General features: G+C 44.9%; 1 protein-coding gene across 5 annotated transcripts in view; it reads right to left on the bottom strand.

The window, feature by feature from the left end:
* LOC118396450 (dual specificity protein phosphatase 8-like) overlaps positions 1-14,558 on the bottom strand; it is a 64,335-nt gene that overhangs the window by 7,965 nt on the left and 41,812 nt on the right. Inside the window, exon 1 of one of the 5 annotated variants that reach the window (XM_035790679.2) lies at positions 4,446-5,169. The exons of the other annotated variants lie outside the window; for them this stretch is intronic. Within the exon in view, the coding sequence (XP_035646572.1) occupies positions 4,446-4,584 (139 nt within the window). The 5' untranslated portion in view covers positions 4,585-5,169. Of the gene's footprint in view, positions 1-4,445; positions 5,170-14,558 lie in introns of those variants that run through there. 5 annotated transcript variants of the gene reach the window in all.

Below are 14,558 nucleotides of genomic sequence, written 5' to 3' on the forward strand. Positions count from 1 at the left end.
CGCAGTATTCCCTATGCAGTGCACTACTTTTAGCCCGGGGCCCAAAGTAGTGCGCAGTATTCCCTATGCAGTGCACTACTTTTAGCCCGGGGCCCAAAGTAGTGCACTGCGTAGGGAATAGGGTGCCATTTTGGATGCACTTCACCTCAGGCAACAGCCTGTTCTGGTCGGGGCTCCTGTTCCACTTTAGTTTCTGGCTAAGACAACTGCTCTAGGACCAGTTGCCTGTTCCCCCAGGGTCTCACCTTCCCCATTATCAGCTGAATAGCTAAACTGACCCTGGCTGTTGAGTAGCCACCTTTCAGTCTGGTAGCCAACTCACTGGGCACGGGGAAAAGAGGGCACTGTGTCGCTCGCCATCAGCTTCGCCAGCCAGTGTCGACTTCCTTCCTCCCGCTCTATTATGTCATGTGTTTTATTCTCTCCTCTCTCGGAGCGCCCCGGCCCTCCCTTGTTTGGTATCTCTCTCCCTTTCCCCCTTTTGTTTCTCCATCCCTCCACAGGGAACTCTGAGGGAGAAGTAGAGTAACGCACACAAATCGACACGCCACCCCATATGAATGAAGTTCATAGAGAAATACGTGTCAATGAGTGTAACATAACATCTATCAATGTTGAAGAGTTGAAGAAAGAAATGGAAAGCTTGTGTTTGTAGCAAGGTCATGGGGACAAAGGATCCCCCCCCCCACAGAACACATGGCGTGTGTGTTGCCATATTTGGAAAGCAGCACACACGCTTTTCCACCAAAAACAAATCACATTCTCCATTACTACAAAACAGTCTCAGTTATGATAAAAAGGTCTGTTTGTATGGCCTGAAATCACTGAGATATTGACTGAACACAGAGAGAGAGAGACAGAGAGAGACAGACAGAGAGAGAGAGAGAGACAGAGAGAGAGACAGAGAGAGAGGGGAGAGAGAGAGGAGAGAGAGAGAGGGGAGAGAGAGAGGAGAGAGAGAGAGGGGACAGAGAGAGAGACAGAGAGAGAGACAGAGAGAGAGAGAGAGAGAGAGGGGAGAGAGAGAAAGAGAGAGAGAGAGACAGAGAGAGAGGGAGAGACGAAGAGAGTGAGAGAGAGAGGGGGAGAGAGAGAGGGAGAGGGGAGAGAGAGAGAGACAGAGAGACAGAGAGAGAGAGGGAGAGGGAGAGAGAGAGAGAGACAGAGAGAGACAGAGAGAGAGGGAGAGGGAGAGAGAGAGAGAGAGAGAGAGAGAGAGAGAGACAGAGTGAGAGAGGGGAGAGAGAGAAAGAGACAGAGAGAGAGGGAGAGACGAAGAGAGTGAGAGAGAGAGGGGGAGAGAGGGAGAGAGAGAGAGGCACACTATATTGGTACTATTGATTGGCGCTCAAACCAACCCCCCAGCATTATGTCTTACTGGAGGGGAACACACACACGCTGTGGTATTTGAATGACTGTTGTATTACACTGGGTTGAACTACACTCCAGTGCATTTTTTGAAAGCTGTAATTGGTATTGTCAAAATACCCCAAAACGTTTATATACCATATATTTCTACACAATATATTTCGTGGCCCCCTTTCACACCCTACATTAGTATCAAAAGTCTGATAAGAGCGTCTGCTAAATAAACGGAGTATACATGTATATGTAATATAATAATAATAATATGTAAAAATAAATATATTACATATAAATATATGTAAAAATGACATTCGCAAAACGTGCTCAGTATTACTCTGACAAGCTCCGCCCCGAAACGAGGCCCGTGACAATGACAATACCCAGTGATCCAGAGTGGTTTTTCTATTTTAAAATCCTCCATACATGTATTTGAATTAGGTACAATACTTTGCAAAAGCAGTTCATTTTGGTTAAATACTTCAGGGTGTTTTGTAGCTGTATTTTGTAATTGACGCCCATCACCATGCACACGCATGCACGTACACTCCCCCTCCCTTCTCCACCCCGGGGGAATTGATTTGTCTGAATGACTGCCCTCCCTCCATCTCCTCTCTTCTATCATTCATATGGGGGGAGACATGACGCCATCCTCTGTGCCCCTCCAGCTGTCCCCTCTGCTCTGTAGGGGACATTAGCATTTCAATGTGTGTGCCCCCCCACCCACTATGACATCATTGCACACATGCCCCACTCCACTCTGCTCCACAAAGAGTCTGCTAAAGCAGCAGGGGGCCAAGCGTAGCCACTAGATCAGCGTATCACAAAGGACAACAAGATTGCAATGTAGCAGATTGAAGGGCAACCGGTATCAATCCGTTTGTGCCTATGTTATGTTTACGGTAGCGTTAGCATGTGGCTATGTGTGTTTGAGTGTAAGTAGTGGGGGTGGTTTGTAGCAGCCAGGCAGCTTACTTCCTGAGCACAACACAATCTGAGAATAACCACTATGACACTAACAACACCTCTATTGAATAACAATAATAATTTGGTGGGTGCCTGTATTTGTCCTTTTTCACACATGTACAAGTGTGTAGTAATATATTGGTACTGGACATTTTTTTTGTGCATATCCCACTCTCCCTGAGACACCCTCGGAGAGTGGAGTCACGGCCAAAGTCTGCCATTATCAACGGCGACCCTGGAGCATAAGGTTTAAGTGCCTTGCTCAAGGCCACGTCGGGCAGATTTTTCACCTTGTCGGCTCGGGGATTCCAACAAGCAACCTTTCGGTTTACTGGCCTGACGCTCTATCCGCTCGGATACCTTCCGCTCATTTTCAACAGGAGATGACAAACGTGTAATTGTCTCGATCTTGACTAACGAGTTTGACGGCTCCTGCCTTGAAGCCATTGCACAGCGTGAACAGGACCAGGTGTGGAGTGCTGGGCTCACGGCACTGAACCAGCTCACGGCACTGAACCAGCTCAATGCACTGAACCAGCTCACGGCACTGAACCAGCTCACGGCACTGAACCAGCTCACTGCACTGAACCAGCTCACGGCACTGAACCAGCTCACGGCACTGAACCAGCTCACTGCACTGAACCAGCTCACGGCACTGAACCAGCTCACGGCACTGAACCAGCTCACGGCACTGAACCAGCTCACTGCACTGAACCAGCTCACGGCACTGAACCAGCTCACGGCACTGAACCAGCTCGCGGCACTGAACCAGCTCGCGGCACTGAACCAGCTCGCGGCACTGAACCAGTTCACGGCACTGAACCAGCTCACGGCACTGAACCAGCTCAAGGCACTGAACCAGCTCGCGGCACTGAACCAGCTCGCGGCACTGAACCAGCTCACTGCACTGAACCAGCTCACTGCACTGAACCAGCTCACTGCACTGAACCATCTCACAGCACTGAACCAGTTCACTGCACTGAACAAGCTCACTGCACTGAACCAGCTCACTGCACTGAACCAGCTCACTGCACTGAACCAACTCGCGGCACTGAACCAGCTCGCGGCACTGAACCAGCTCACAGCACTGAACCAGCTCACAGCACTGAACCAGCTCACTGCACTGAACCAGCTCACAGCACTGAACCAGTTCACTGCACTGAACCAGCTCACTGCACTGAACCAGCTCACTGCACTGAACCAGCTCACAGCACTGAACCAGCTCACTGCACTGAACCAGCTCACGGCACTGAACCAGCTCACTACACTGAACAAGCTCACTGCACTGAACCAGCTCACAGCACTGAACCAGTTCACTGCACTGAACCACATGCAGAGCATACACACTCTCCAGCACATCTAATATATAGCTACACACACACACACATAATTCATGTTGGAAATACACAAACTGTACATTATATCAGTGCACACTGTGCAACACACACTACACACGCACGCACGCAAACACACAACACACACACACACACACACACACACACACACACACACACACACACACACACACACACACACACACACACACACACACACACACAGTGACACCTCGGCATTGTCTACTCCTGCTGTGTGAAATGTGTAATATAAAACACCTGGCTTCAGTGCACACACAAATCGATAAAACTGTCAATGCAGAAGAGAGAGAAAGAGAGGAAAGAGAGAGAGAGGCAGAATGTTCAGAGAAAGGGGCCTTTGTGATAGTTTTACATGTCAATGACCACAGGCAGAGAGAGTGAGCACTATGTCACGCTGCAGAGCTGAGCTCTCTCTCATCGCTTTCTATCCCTCCGATAAATCCCTCTACTCTGCTTGTCCATCTTATATTTCATTCGCTTTCTTCAAGCCTCTGCGAATCCCAGACTTCAAGGGATGCCTGGATCTCCAGTAAGTCAGCCATAGCCCCAAACCTCAATACTGTTTTACCCACCTAAACCCCTACCCTTATACCTTGTACAGTTGTACACCACAACCTCTGCAACATACCCCTTGTGCCCCCAGCTCCCCCATTGTCCAATACCCCCATGTGAGGGTCCCCCCCCCCCCCCCACCCCCCCACAAAGCCCCCCACAAACCCCCCAGCCTGGGTCAGTACACACCTCGTAACTCCCTCCCTTCTTTGGTCCTGCGGACTCTGATCTTCAGCCTCCTGTCTGACTCCTGCAGGACAGGCCAGAAACAGTCCTCCGCCGGGGCTATGACCACGTCCAGAGGCATCGCCCTCAACACGCTCAACATACACGCGTTCTGGTGTGCTCAGATCTGGTGTACACTGACTGGACGTCCAGACCGGGGGAGTCCCCCAGGAATAAGTCGGCAGAACGGGTGAACAAACAAATCACTTCCCGAAAAAGGTCCAAAACTCGACACCACAAAGTCCCGAGTCGTCACTACTCTACACACTGGTGGTGTCGACTCAACTCAGACGGTCCCCAAGTCCAAGGAGCAGAACCTTAGTCCCAGAACTCAAGAGAATGGACGGAACCCGCTAACAGAAAGCAAGCTACTCCCAAACATCTGTAGATGTACTGTCCACAAGTTCCACAAGCCAGTTCTAGAACTCATTCAGATCAAAATCCACCCAGAATGAGATGTATCCTATAATATCTAACAAAGTCATAGAGGTCCAGCAGTATTTTGAGGAATAATTAAATAAATAACTATGGAGAAAACAAATGGTGGTCATGTATCTCTATCTCTCTCTGTCAGTCCTGTGCTGTATTGCCTGCAGTTCCTACAGTGTGTCTCTCCGTGCCTTCTCTCCGTGTGTGTGTGTGTGTGTGTGAGCCCACAGCCAGAAGAGCAGTACCCTATTGTTGTGCTGCTTCGCTCTCCCAGTCTCTCATTCGCTCACACTCCTCCCTCCTCCCTCTCTTCCTTTCCTCTGTATAGAGGATGACGTAGTTGTTCGCTCTTTCCTCTCGCTCTCGCTTGCCCGGGGAGGGGGTGGGGGGGGGTGAATGAGCTCACTTGCCGACCCCCTCCTCCTCTCCCTCCCCTCCTCCCTCACATGGTCCCTCCCTCCTCCTCCCTTGCTCCCTCCTTCCCTCTCTTGTGGAGCCAGCGCTCTGTCATAGCTAATGTCGAAGGCATGTAACCACATTCCTTACTCACCAGACAAATATGTGGCTACCTCAGGGGCCTAGCGAGCTGGAGCAGAGAGAGACAGCAACTACTGCTCAATGGGTTTTAGCAAAATACACTGTGTCTCCGTGTGTTTAATTAAATAGTGTGTGATTTATAATGTGCAGTGTGTGTGCATACAACAAGTAGGAGATATCACTCCCTCTGAAACACATCACTCAATCTGCCTTAGCAACCCACACAATCAATGTGTGTGTGTGTGTGTATGTATATATATACACACACACACACACACACACACACACACACACACACACACACACACACACACACACACACACACACACACACACACACACACACACACACACACACACACACACACACTAACATTCGAAAGTTTGGGGTCACCTAGAAATGTCCTTGTTTTTGAAAGAAAAGCACAATTTTTGACCATTAAAATAACATCAAACTGATCAGACTTTACAGAAGCCTCACAAGTCCTCAACTGACAGCTTCATTAAATAGTACCCGCAAAATACCAGTCTCAATGTCAACAGTGAAGAGGCGACTCCGGGATGCTGGCTTTCTAGGCAGAGTTCCTCTGTACAGTGTCTGTGTTCTTTTGCCCATCTTTTCTTTTTATTGACTAGTCTGAGATATGGCTTTTTCTTTGCAACTCTGCCTAGAAGGCCAGCATCCTGGAGTAGCCTTTTCATTGTTGACGTTGAGACTGGTGTTTTGCGGGTACTATTTAATCAAGCTGGCAGTTGAGGACTTGTGAGGCGTCTGTTTCTCAAACTAGACACTAAGGGACTTGTCCTCTTGCTCAGTTGTTCACCGGGGCCTCCCACTTCTCTTTCTATTCTGGTAAGAACCAGTTTGCGCTGTTCTGTGATGGGAGCAGTACACAGCATTGTACCAGATCTTCAGTTTCTTGGCAATTTCTCGCATGGAATAGCCTTCATTTCTCAGAACAAGCATAGACTGACGAGTTTCAGAAGAAAGTGCTTTGTTTCTGGCCATTCTGAGCCTGTAATCGAACCCACAAATGCTGATGCTCCAGATACTCAACTAGTCTAAAGAAGGCCAGTTTTAATTGCTTCTTTAATCAGAACAACAGTTTTCAGCTGTGCTAACATAATTGCAAAGGGTTTTTCTAATGATCAATTAGCCTTTTAAAATGATAAACTTGGATTAGCTAACACACCGTTCCATTGGAACACAGGAGTGATGGTTGCTGATAATGGGCCTCTGTACGTCTATGTAGATATTCATGAACAAATCTGCTGTTTCCAGCTACACTGTATTTCCAATTAATTTGATGTTATTTTAATGAAGACATTTAAAAAAAATCTTTCAAAAACAAGGTTATTTCTAAGTGACCCCAAACTTTTGAACGGTAGTGTATATATACTGTATATACATACATATACAGTACAAGTCAAATGTTTGGACACACCTACTCATCCAAAGGTTTTTCTTTATTTGACTATTTTCTACATTGTAGAATAATAGTGAAGACATCAAAACTATGAAATAACACATATGGAATCATGTAGTAACCAAAAAAAGTGGTGAATCTTGAAAGTAGCCTCCCTTTGCCTTGATGACAGCTCTGCACACTCTTGGCATTCGCTCAACCAGCTTCACCTGGAATGCTTTTTCCAACAGTCTTGAAGGAGTTCCCACATATGCTGAGAACTTGTTGGCTGCTTTTCCTTTACTCTGCGGTCCAACTCATCCCAAACCATCTCAATTGGTTTGAGGTCGGGGGATTGTGGAGGCCAGGTCATCTGATGCAGCACTCCATCACTCTCCTTCTTGGTCAAATAGCCCTTACGCAGCCTGGAGGTGTGTTGTGTCATTGTCCTGTTGAAAAACAAATGATAGTCCCACTAAGCCCAAACCAGATGGAATGGCAAATCACTGCAGATCTGCTAAGGCAGATTGAGTGATGTGTTTCAGAGGGAGTGATATCTCCTACTTGTTGTATGCACACACACTGCACATTATAAATCACACACTATTTAATTAAACACACTGAGACTAAAACATCACACCTCCTCCTCCATGCTTCACGGTGGGAACCACACATGCAGAGATCATCCGTTCACCTACCCTGTGTCTAACAAAGACACAGCGGTTGGAACCAAACATCTAGAATTTGGACTCATCAGACCAAAAGACAGATTTCCACCAGTCTAATGTCCATTGCTCTTGTTTCTTGGCCAAAAGGAAGTCTCTTCTTATTATTGGTATCCTTTAGTTGTGGTTTCTTTGCAGAAATTTGACCATGAATGCCTAATTCATGTCGTCTCCTCTGAACAGTTGATGTTGAGATGTGTCTGTCACTTGAACTCTATGAAGCATTTATTTGGGCTACAATTTCTGAGGCTGGTAACACTAATGAACGTATCCTCTGCAGTAGAGGTAACTCTGGGTCTTCCTTTCTTGTGGCGGTCCTCATGAGAGCCAGTTTCATCATAGCGCTTGATGCTTTTTGTGATTGCACTTGAAGAAATGTTCAAAGTTCCTGAAATTTTCCGGATTGACTAACCCACATGTCTTAAACTGTCGTTCTCTTTGTTATTTGAGCTGTTCTTGACATAATATAGACTTGGTCTTTTACCAAATAGGACTATCTTCTGTATACCCCCCCTACCTTGTCACAACACAACTGATAAACAAATGCATTTGTTTCACCCTTTTTTTGGTTACTACATCATTCCCTATGTGTTATTTCATAGTTTTGATGTCTTCACTTATTATTCTACAATGTAGAAAATAGTCAAAATAAAGATAAACCCTTGAATGAGTAGGTGTTCTAAAACTTTTGTCCAACATTTTTGCCACCCGTGACGAAGATTATTATCATTTCAGTAATTTATCCATGATTACTACAAATTTAGATTACTGGCTAGACTAATTTACCAATCTTACAATTGTTAGCTGACATGAGCTAATTGAGTAACAGTCAGTGATTGAAAAAACAAGCGATAAACTGCTGATGCCAACCAAATTCTGAAATTGCACCTTGTGAATTCTACTATTCTAGATGAATCCACGGACCTACAAAAGGGGGGCCCAGTTGCCCTTCCCTGTCTTAGCCATTCCTCCATGCATCATCTTTCTAGATCTTTGATATCCCTTGTGTGTACTTATGGACTTACCTCTTCAATTCAATGCACAGGATTTCAATGGGGTTCAAGTCCGGAGACTGTGATGGCCATTGCAAATTGTAGATTTTGTGGTCAATTAGCACTTATTTTTTGCAGATTTTGATTTGTGCTTAGGGTTGTCTTGCTGGAAGATCCACTTCTGGCCAAGTGTCAGCCTCCTAGCAGAGGCAACCGGGGTTTGGGCAAAAATGTCCTGGTACTTAGTAAAGTTCACGATGCCGTTGACCTTAACAAGGGCCCCAGGAACAGTGGAAGCAAAATAACCCCATAACATCAAAGATCCACCACCATATTTTACAGTAGGTATGAGGTACTTTTCTGCATACGTTTCTGTTTTTCGACGACAAACCCACAACTGGTGTGCGTGTTCAAAGATCTTCATGTCATCTGATCATAGCACCGCCTGGAGCTTGCTAAACGGCATTGGCACTTGGATTGGAACCGGTGTTATGTTCATATGACATGAAAATAGAGCTCTTTGGCCACGCAGAGATCTCTCCCGATGTCTCATAAAACATTTGAGAAAAAGGCTGAGTGGCGTTATCCGGGTGCTGGAGTTTTGACCCCCCTCACCCTCACCATGTGAGTGTGTGTGTTGAAAAGGGATGTTAATTAAACAGTGTGTGTTTTAGAACGTGCATGCACTGAACAATTTGTATATGTCCTTCATTAGATAGTGTGTGGGTTGTGTATCACGTACGAGTGTTAAAAAGCTTAGTCTGAGTGTGGAATGTATCAAACGATGTGTGTGTGCTTCAGAGAATATTTACACGCATATATGTGTGTGTGTTGCAGACAGATTCAAATACTATTTATGGTATTTCAACTACATTTTAAAGTAAGTATTTCTATATATGTATTTTGAAAGCACAAGTAGTTGAGTATTGGAATGTATTTGGAAAGTATTGGCAAGTATTTTAAAATACTCAAATACACAGTATTAAAAAAAAAAGTAAATTACTCCCATGAATTTGAACCAGATCTGTTTGGTATTTGAAATAATGTATTTGGAAAAAGACTTCTGCAAATATTTTAAAACAGTGGGTTATGTATAGTATTTGAAAAAACTTCCAAATACTTCCAATAGAAACATTATTTGAGAAAACTCAAATACACAGAAAAGTATTTAAATATATAATGAAAGAGAACATGTTAACGTGTTTTGAATTCCAGTATGATTACATCATCTTGTGTAAAGTGTGTTGCCTGTATGCAAAGAAAGAGATAATGGGTATATGCGTGCGCGATGAGTAATTGCTCCACATTTCCTGCTCTGGCCCTTATCTTAAGCGCCTGTGTTTGCACGCACACACCAGTAATAAGCCACAGTCAGAGCGATCTCAGAGCTTTACTTTTGCATCACAAACGTTACCTTGATCAAGTTAAAGTTGACCTTAATCATACAATTCAAACCTCTCCTCGTGGACCCCCAGATGTCTCAAATGGTTTTTGTAGCCCTTAACTAGCTCGCCTGATTCACCTAATCAAGGGCTTGATAAGGAATTGACAAGTTGAATCCGGTATGCTACTTCTGGGAAATATCAAATACATGGAACGGCTGTGGGAGGAGAGTAGCGGTTCGAAAACCCCTGATCTAGATGATCAAACTAATGCCAGCTGCTATCTGAATAGGTCTATCGGACAATTTTCTTGGATCACTATATCTATTTTGACAATTGGATTGGTCCCCTCTTCCACACGGAACCCCACTAATCTACCGACGGAAACGCACGAGGTGGCTAAAAACAGACCTCCATCCTCTGCCAGCTTGCTACCCATGGCACGGCTAGCTGTCTAAATCACCGTGACCCCAACCAACCTCACTACTCACTAGACCCTTATGACCACTCGACTAAGCATGCCTCTCCTTAATGTCAATATGCCTTGTCCATTGCTGTTCTGGTTCGTGTTTATTGGCTTATTTCACTGTAGAGCCTCTAGTCCTGCTCACTATACCTTATACAACCTTTCAGTTCTACCACCCACACATGGGATGACATCACCTGGTTTCAATAATGTTTCTAGAGACAATATCTCTCTCATCATCACTCAATGCCTAGGTTTGTCCCCACTGTATTCACATCCTACCATACCTTTGTCTGTACATTATACCTTGTAACTATTTTATCTCCCCAAATTATCAATGAACCTACCAGGTACAACCTCAAAGCCATAAACACAGGCACCCTCATAGATATCATCCTAACCAATTTGCCCTCTAAATACACCTCTGCTGTTTTCAACCAAGATCTCAGCGAACACTGCCTCATTGCCTGCATCCGTAATGGGTCAGCGGTCAAGCGACCTCCACTCATTACTGCCAAGCGCTCCCTGAAACACTTCAGCAAGCAGGCCTTTCTAATCAACCTGGCCGGGGTATCCTGGAAGGATATTGACCTCATCCCGTCAGTAGAGGATGCCTGGGTATTTAAAAAATGCCTTCCTTACCATCTTAAATAAGCATGCCCCATTCAAGAAATTTAGAACCAGGAACAGATATACAGTGGGGCAAAAAAGTATTTAGTCAGCCACCCATTGTGCAAGTTCTCCCACTTAAAAATATGAGAGAGGCCTGTAATTTTCATCATAGGTACACTTCAACCATGACAGACAAAATGAGGGAAGAAAATCCAGAAAATCACATTGTAGGATTTTTTATGAATTTATTTGCAAATTGTGGTTGTTGTATGTGTCGAGCTGCTTTGCTTTATCTTGGCCAGGTCGTAATTGCAAATGAGAACTTGTTCTCAACTAGCCTACCTGGTTAAATAAAGGTGAAATAAAATAAATAGTCTTCATGTAGGATCACAGAACTGTAAATATCCTACTATGTTGCAGTGAAAATGGTTAACTGAATGAGCTACATTGTTCAGTTTCGTTTGTGGCCTGCTAATAGTTGAGGTTAGGATTGGGGCAGGTCAGACTGGTCCCAGATCTGCGATTAGAGTCCAGTTGTTCCTCAAGTGGCTGAGCTCACCTCATGCTATAAGGCTGTGAGTGAGTTAGTGAGTGACTACAGTGATAGAACTAGCAGTAGGTAAACATCTGTAGTCCACGTGGTGAGTGAGTTAGTGAGAGACGACAGTGATGGAACTAGCAGTAGGTAAACATCTGTAGTCCACGTGGTGAGTGAGTGAGTGAGTGAGTGAGTGAGTGAGTGAGTGAGTGAGTGAAAGAAGAACTAGGTCAATTGGAAATAGGCCATGCATCTTCTTGGAGAATTATCACTCATCACACTCACCCCCTCAATTACACGTACAGTTGAAGTCAGAAGTTTACATACCTTATCCAAATAGATTTAAACTCAGTGTTTCACAATTCCTGACATTTAATCCTAGTAAAAATGCCCTGTTAGGATCACCACTTTATTTTAAGAATGTGAAATGTCAGAATAATAGTAGAGGGTGATTTATTTCAGCTTTTATTTCTTTCATCACATTCCCAGTGGGTCAGAAGTTTACATACACTCAATTAGTATTTGGTAGCATTGCCTTTAAATTGTTCAACTTGGGTCAAACTTTTTGGGTAGCCTTCCACAAGCTTCCCACAATAAGTTGGGTGAATTTTGGCCCATTCCTCCTGACAGAGCTGGTGTAACTGAGTCAGGTTTGTAGACCTCCTTGCTTATACACTTTTTCTCAGTTCTGCCCACAAATTTTCTATAGGATTGAGATCAGGGCTTTGTGATGGCCATTTTAATAAATTTCTCCACAACTTTGGAAGTATGCTTGGGGTCATTGTCCATTTGGAAGACCCATTTGCGACCAAACTTCAACTTCCTGACTGATTTCTTGAGATGTTGCTTCAATATATCCACATAATTTTCCTGCCTCATGATGCCATCTATTTTGTGAAGTGCACCAGTCCCTCCTGTAGCAAAGCACCTCCACAACATGATGCTGCCACCCCCGTGCTTCACGGTTAGGATGGTGTTCTTTGGCTTGCAAGCCTCCCCCTTTTTCCTCCAAACATAACAATGGTCATCATTTAAAGGCACAGTCAATTTAGTGTATGTAAACTTCTGACCCACTGGAATTGTGATACAGTAAATTATAAGTGAAAAAAATCTGTCTGTAAACAATTGTTTGAAAAATGACTTGTGTCATGCACAAAGTAGATGTCCTAACCAACTTGCCAAAACTATAGTTTGTTAACAAGAAATTTGTGGAGTGGTTGAAAAAATAGTTTTAATGACTCCAACCTAAGTGTATGTAAACTTCCGACTTCAACTGTATCTATCCAACCATCTGGAAATGATATCAAACTCAGTTGGTATCATAGGTGGCACTCCCTATTGGCCATCTAGTGTCACTTTTGTCACCAACACTAACTCACCAGCCACCAACTTAGTGTCCATTACGTTCATGTACATTTCTTTGAGCAGCAAACTAAGTGATCCTCAGTAGATTAACATAAATATTTTTTGTCCTCTCTCCCTTTCTCCTCCCCTTACCCACTCCCCCCTACTCTGCTCCCCCCAGCAGGGTAACAAGACCCAGAATAGCAGGTGTTTAATTAGGGGATTGCAGGCAGGGTGCTAAAAACGCCAGGGAATTGCTTTTATTTACTGCACACGTGTGTGTGCCTGCCTGGCCATAAATAGGTGTGCTGGTCACTCTGTCCCCCCCCCTCCCCTCCCCAAGCCAGACCAGCTAAGACTGGGCTTTTATGGGAGAGGGCCTGTTACTGGGACAACACCACAAAGTTTATACACACAGAGAGAGAGAGCGAGATGGAGACGAGAGAAATAGATAGAAGAGGAGTAAAGGCCTTATGGGAACATAGAGACCAATAACTTACAAATAAACATCAGGAGCGGTTTTGAAAGCGTGTTACTTCCACCAATGCGTTGAAAATGTCTGTTGAACCAAAAAAAAACGTATTTTCAACATCTTTTCCATGCCTTGGGCTCATAGGGATATTGTTTCTTGGTGGTTGAGTGAACATAACCAGGGACCGATAAAGACAATTCTCCTGGCAGTTGTAACAAACATGGTGTTGTTCCTTTAGTGGATCACAGGAGACTACATAAAACACAACACCCTGCTACAGTATTTCCACCAATGCAATGCGAAGGTATATTTCCCTCTGTTTGTTATTGGCTGAGTGATGGTTTCCTTCCTCTTCTAGTTAGGCCTTAGTGAGCAGAGAGAGGAGAGCAGAGCTATGACCTGTTCCTCATGCCATGAAGTTTGTTAGGTTGTGTTAGCACAGCAGGGCTAGGATAGATTGCCGGCTAACGAGCTGCACCACCTGCCTGCCTGTCTCACACCCACAGCCCACACACTTGACAGGGAAGGCAGGGAGGGAGGGGCAATAGAGTACAGTACATTTAGGGCTCGTACAGACAGAGACAGATCAAATTGTGCATGAAGGACACACAAATCTCTCTCTCAAAAGTTGCAACTTCTAACGCTCCTAAAAGTACGTTTGAACAGGGTTGAAAGTCTGAAAGGATATGCTTTCTATGAGAAAGCACGCAGTGGCAAAACACGATGCGTAACTTACTTACAGCAACAAGTTCAACAGTCAAAATACACGACCTATAGCCGACGTGCAAGTTCTGTGAACGTGAATATAGTGTGCCGGTTTACTATTATGTGCTCTCTCTCTCTCTCACCTGTCTCTCTCACCTGTCTCTCTCTCCTGTCTCTCTCTCCTGTCTCTCTCTCCTGTCTCTCTCTCCTGTCTCTCCACAGGATCATCTGTCAGGATACCAGCGGAAAGAGACATCACCTCCAGGCCAGACTACACAACAGGAGGCAGGCGTCCACAACAGGAGGTGTGTGTGTGCAGATATCAGGGGAAAGCGCCATCGCCTCAGGGTAGACTACAGAACAGGAGGGGGGGTAGGTTAATGAAGGTTAATGAAGTGTGTGAAGTGTGTGTGTGTGTGTGTGTGTGTTGATAGGGCTGGTTGTCAGGGGATCAGTAATAGGGCTGCTC

Source organism: Oncorhynchus keta, chromosome 17, assembly GCF_023373465.1.
Source record: "Oncorhynchus keta strain PuntledgeMale-10-30-2019 chromosome 17, Oket_V2, whole genome shotgun sequence".
In the NCBI taxonomy this organism is placed as follows: domain Eukaryota; kingdom Metazoa; phylum Chordata; class Actinopteri; order Salmoniformes; family Salmonidae; genus Oncorhynchus; species Oncorhynchus keta.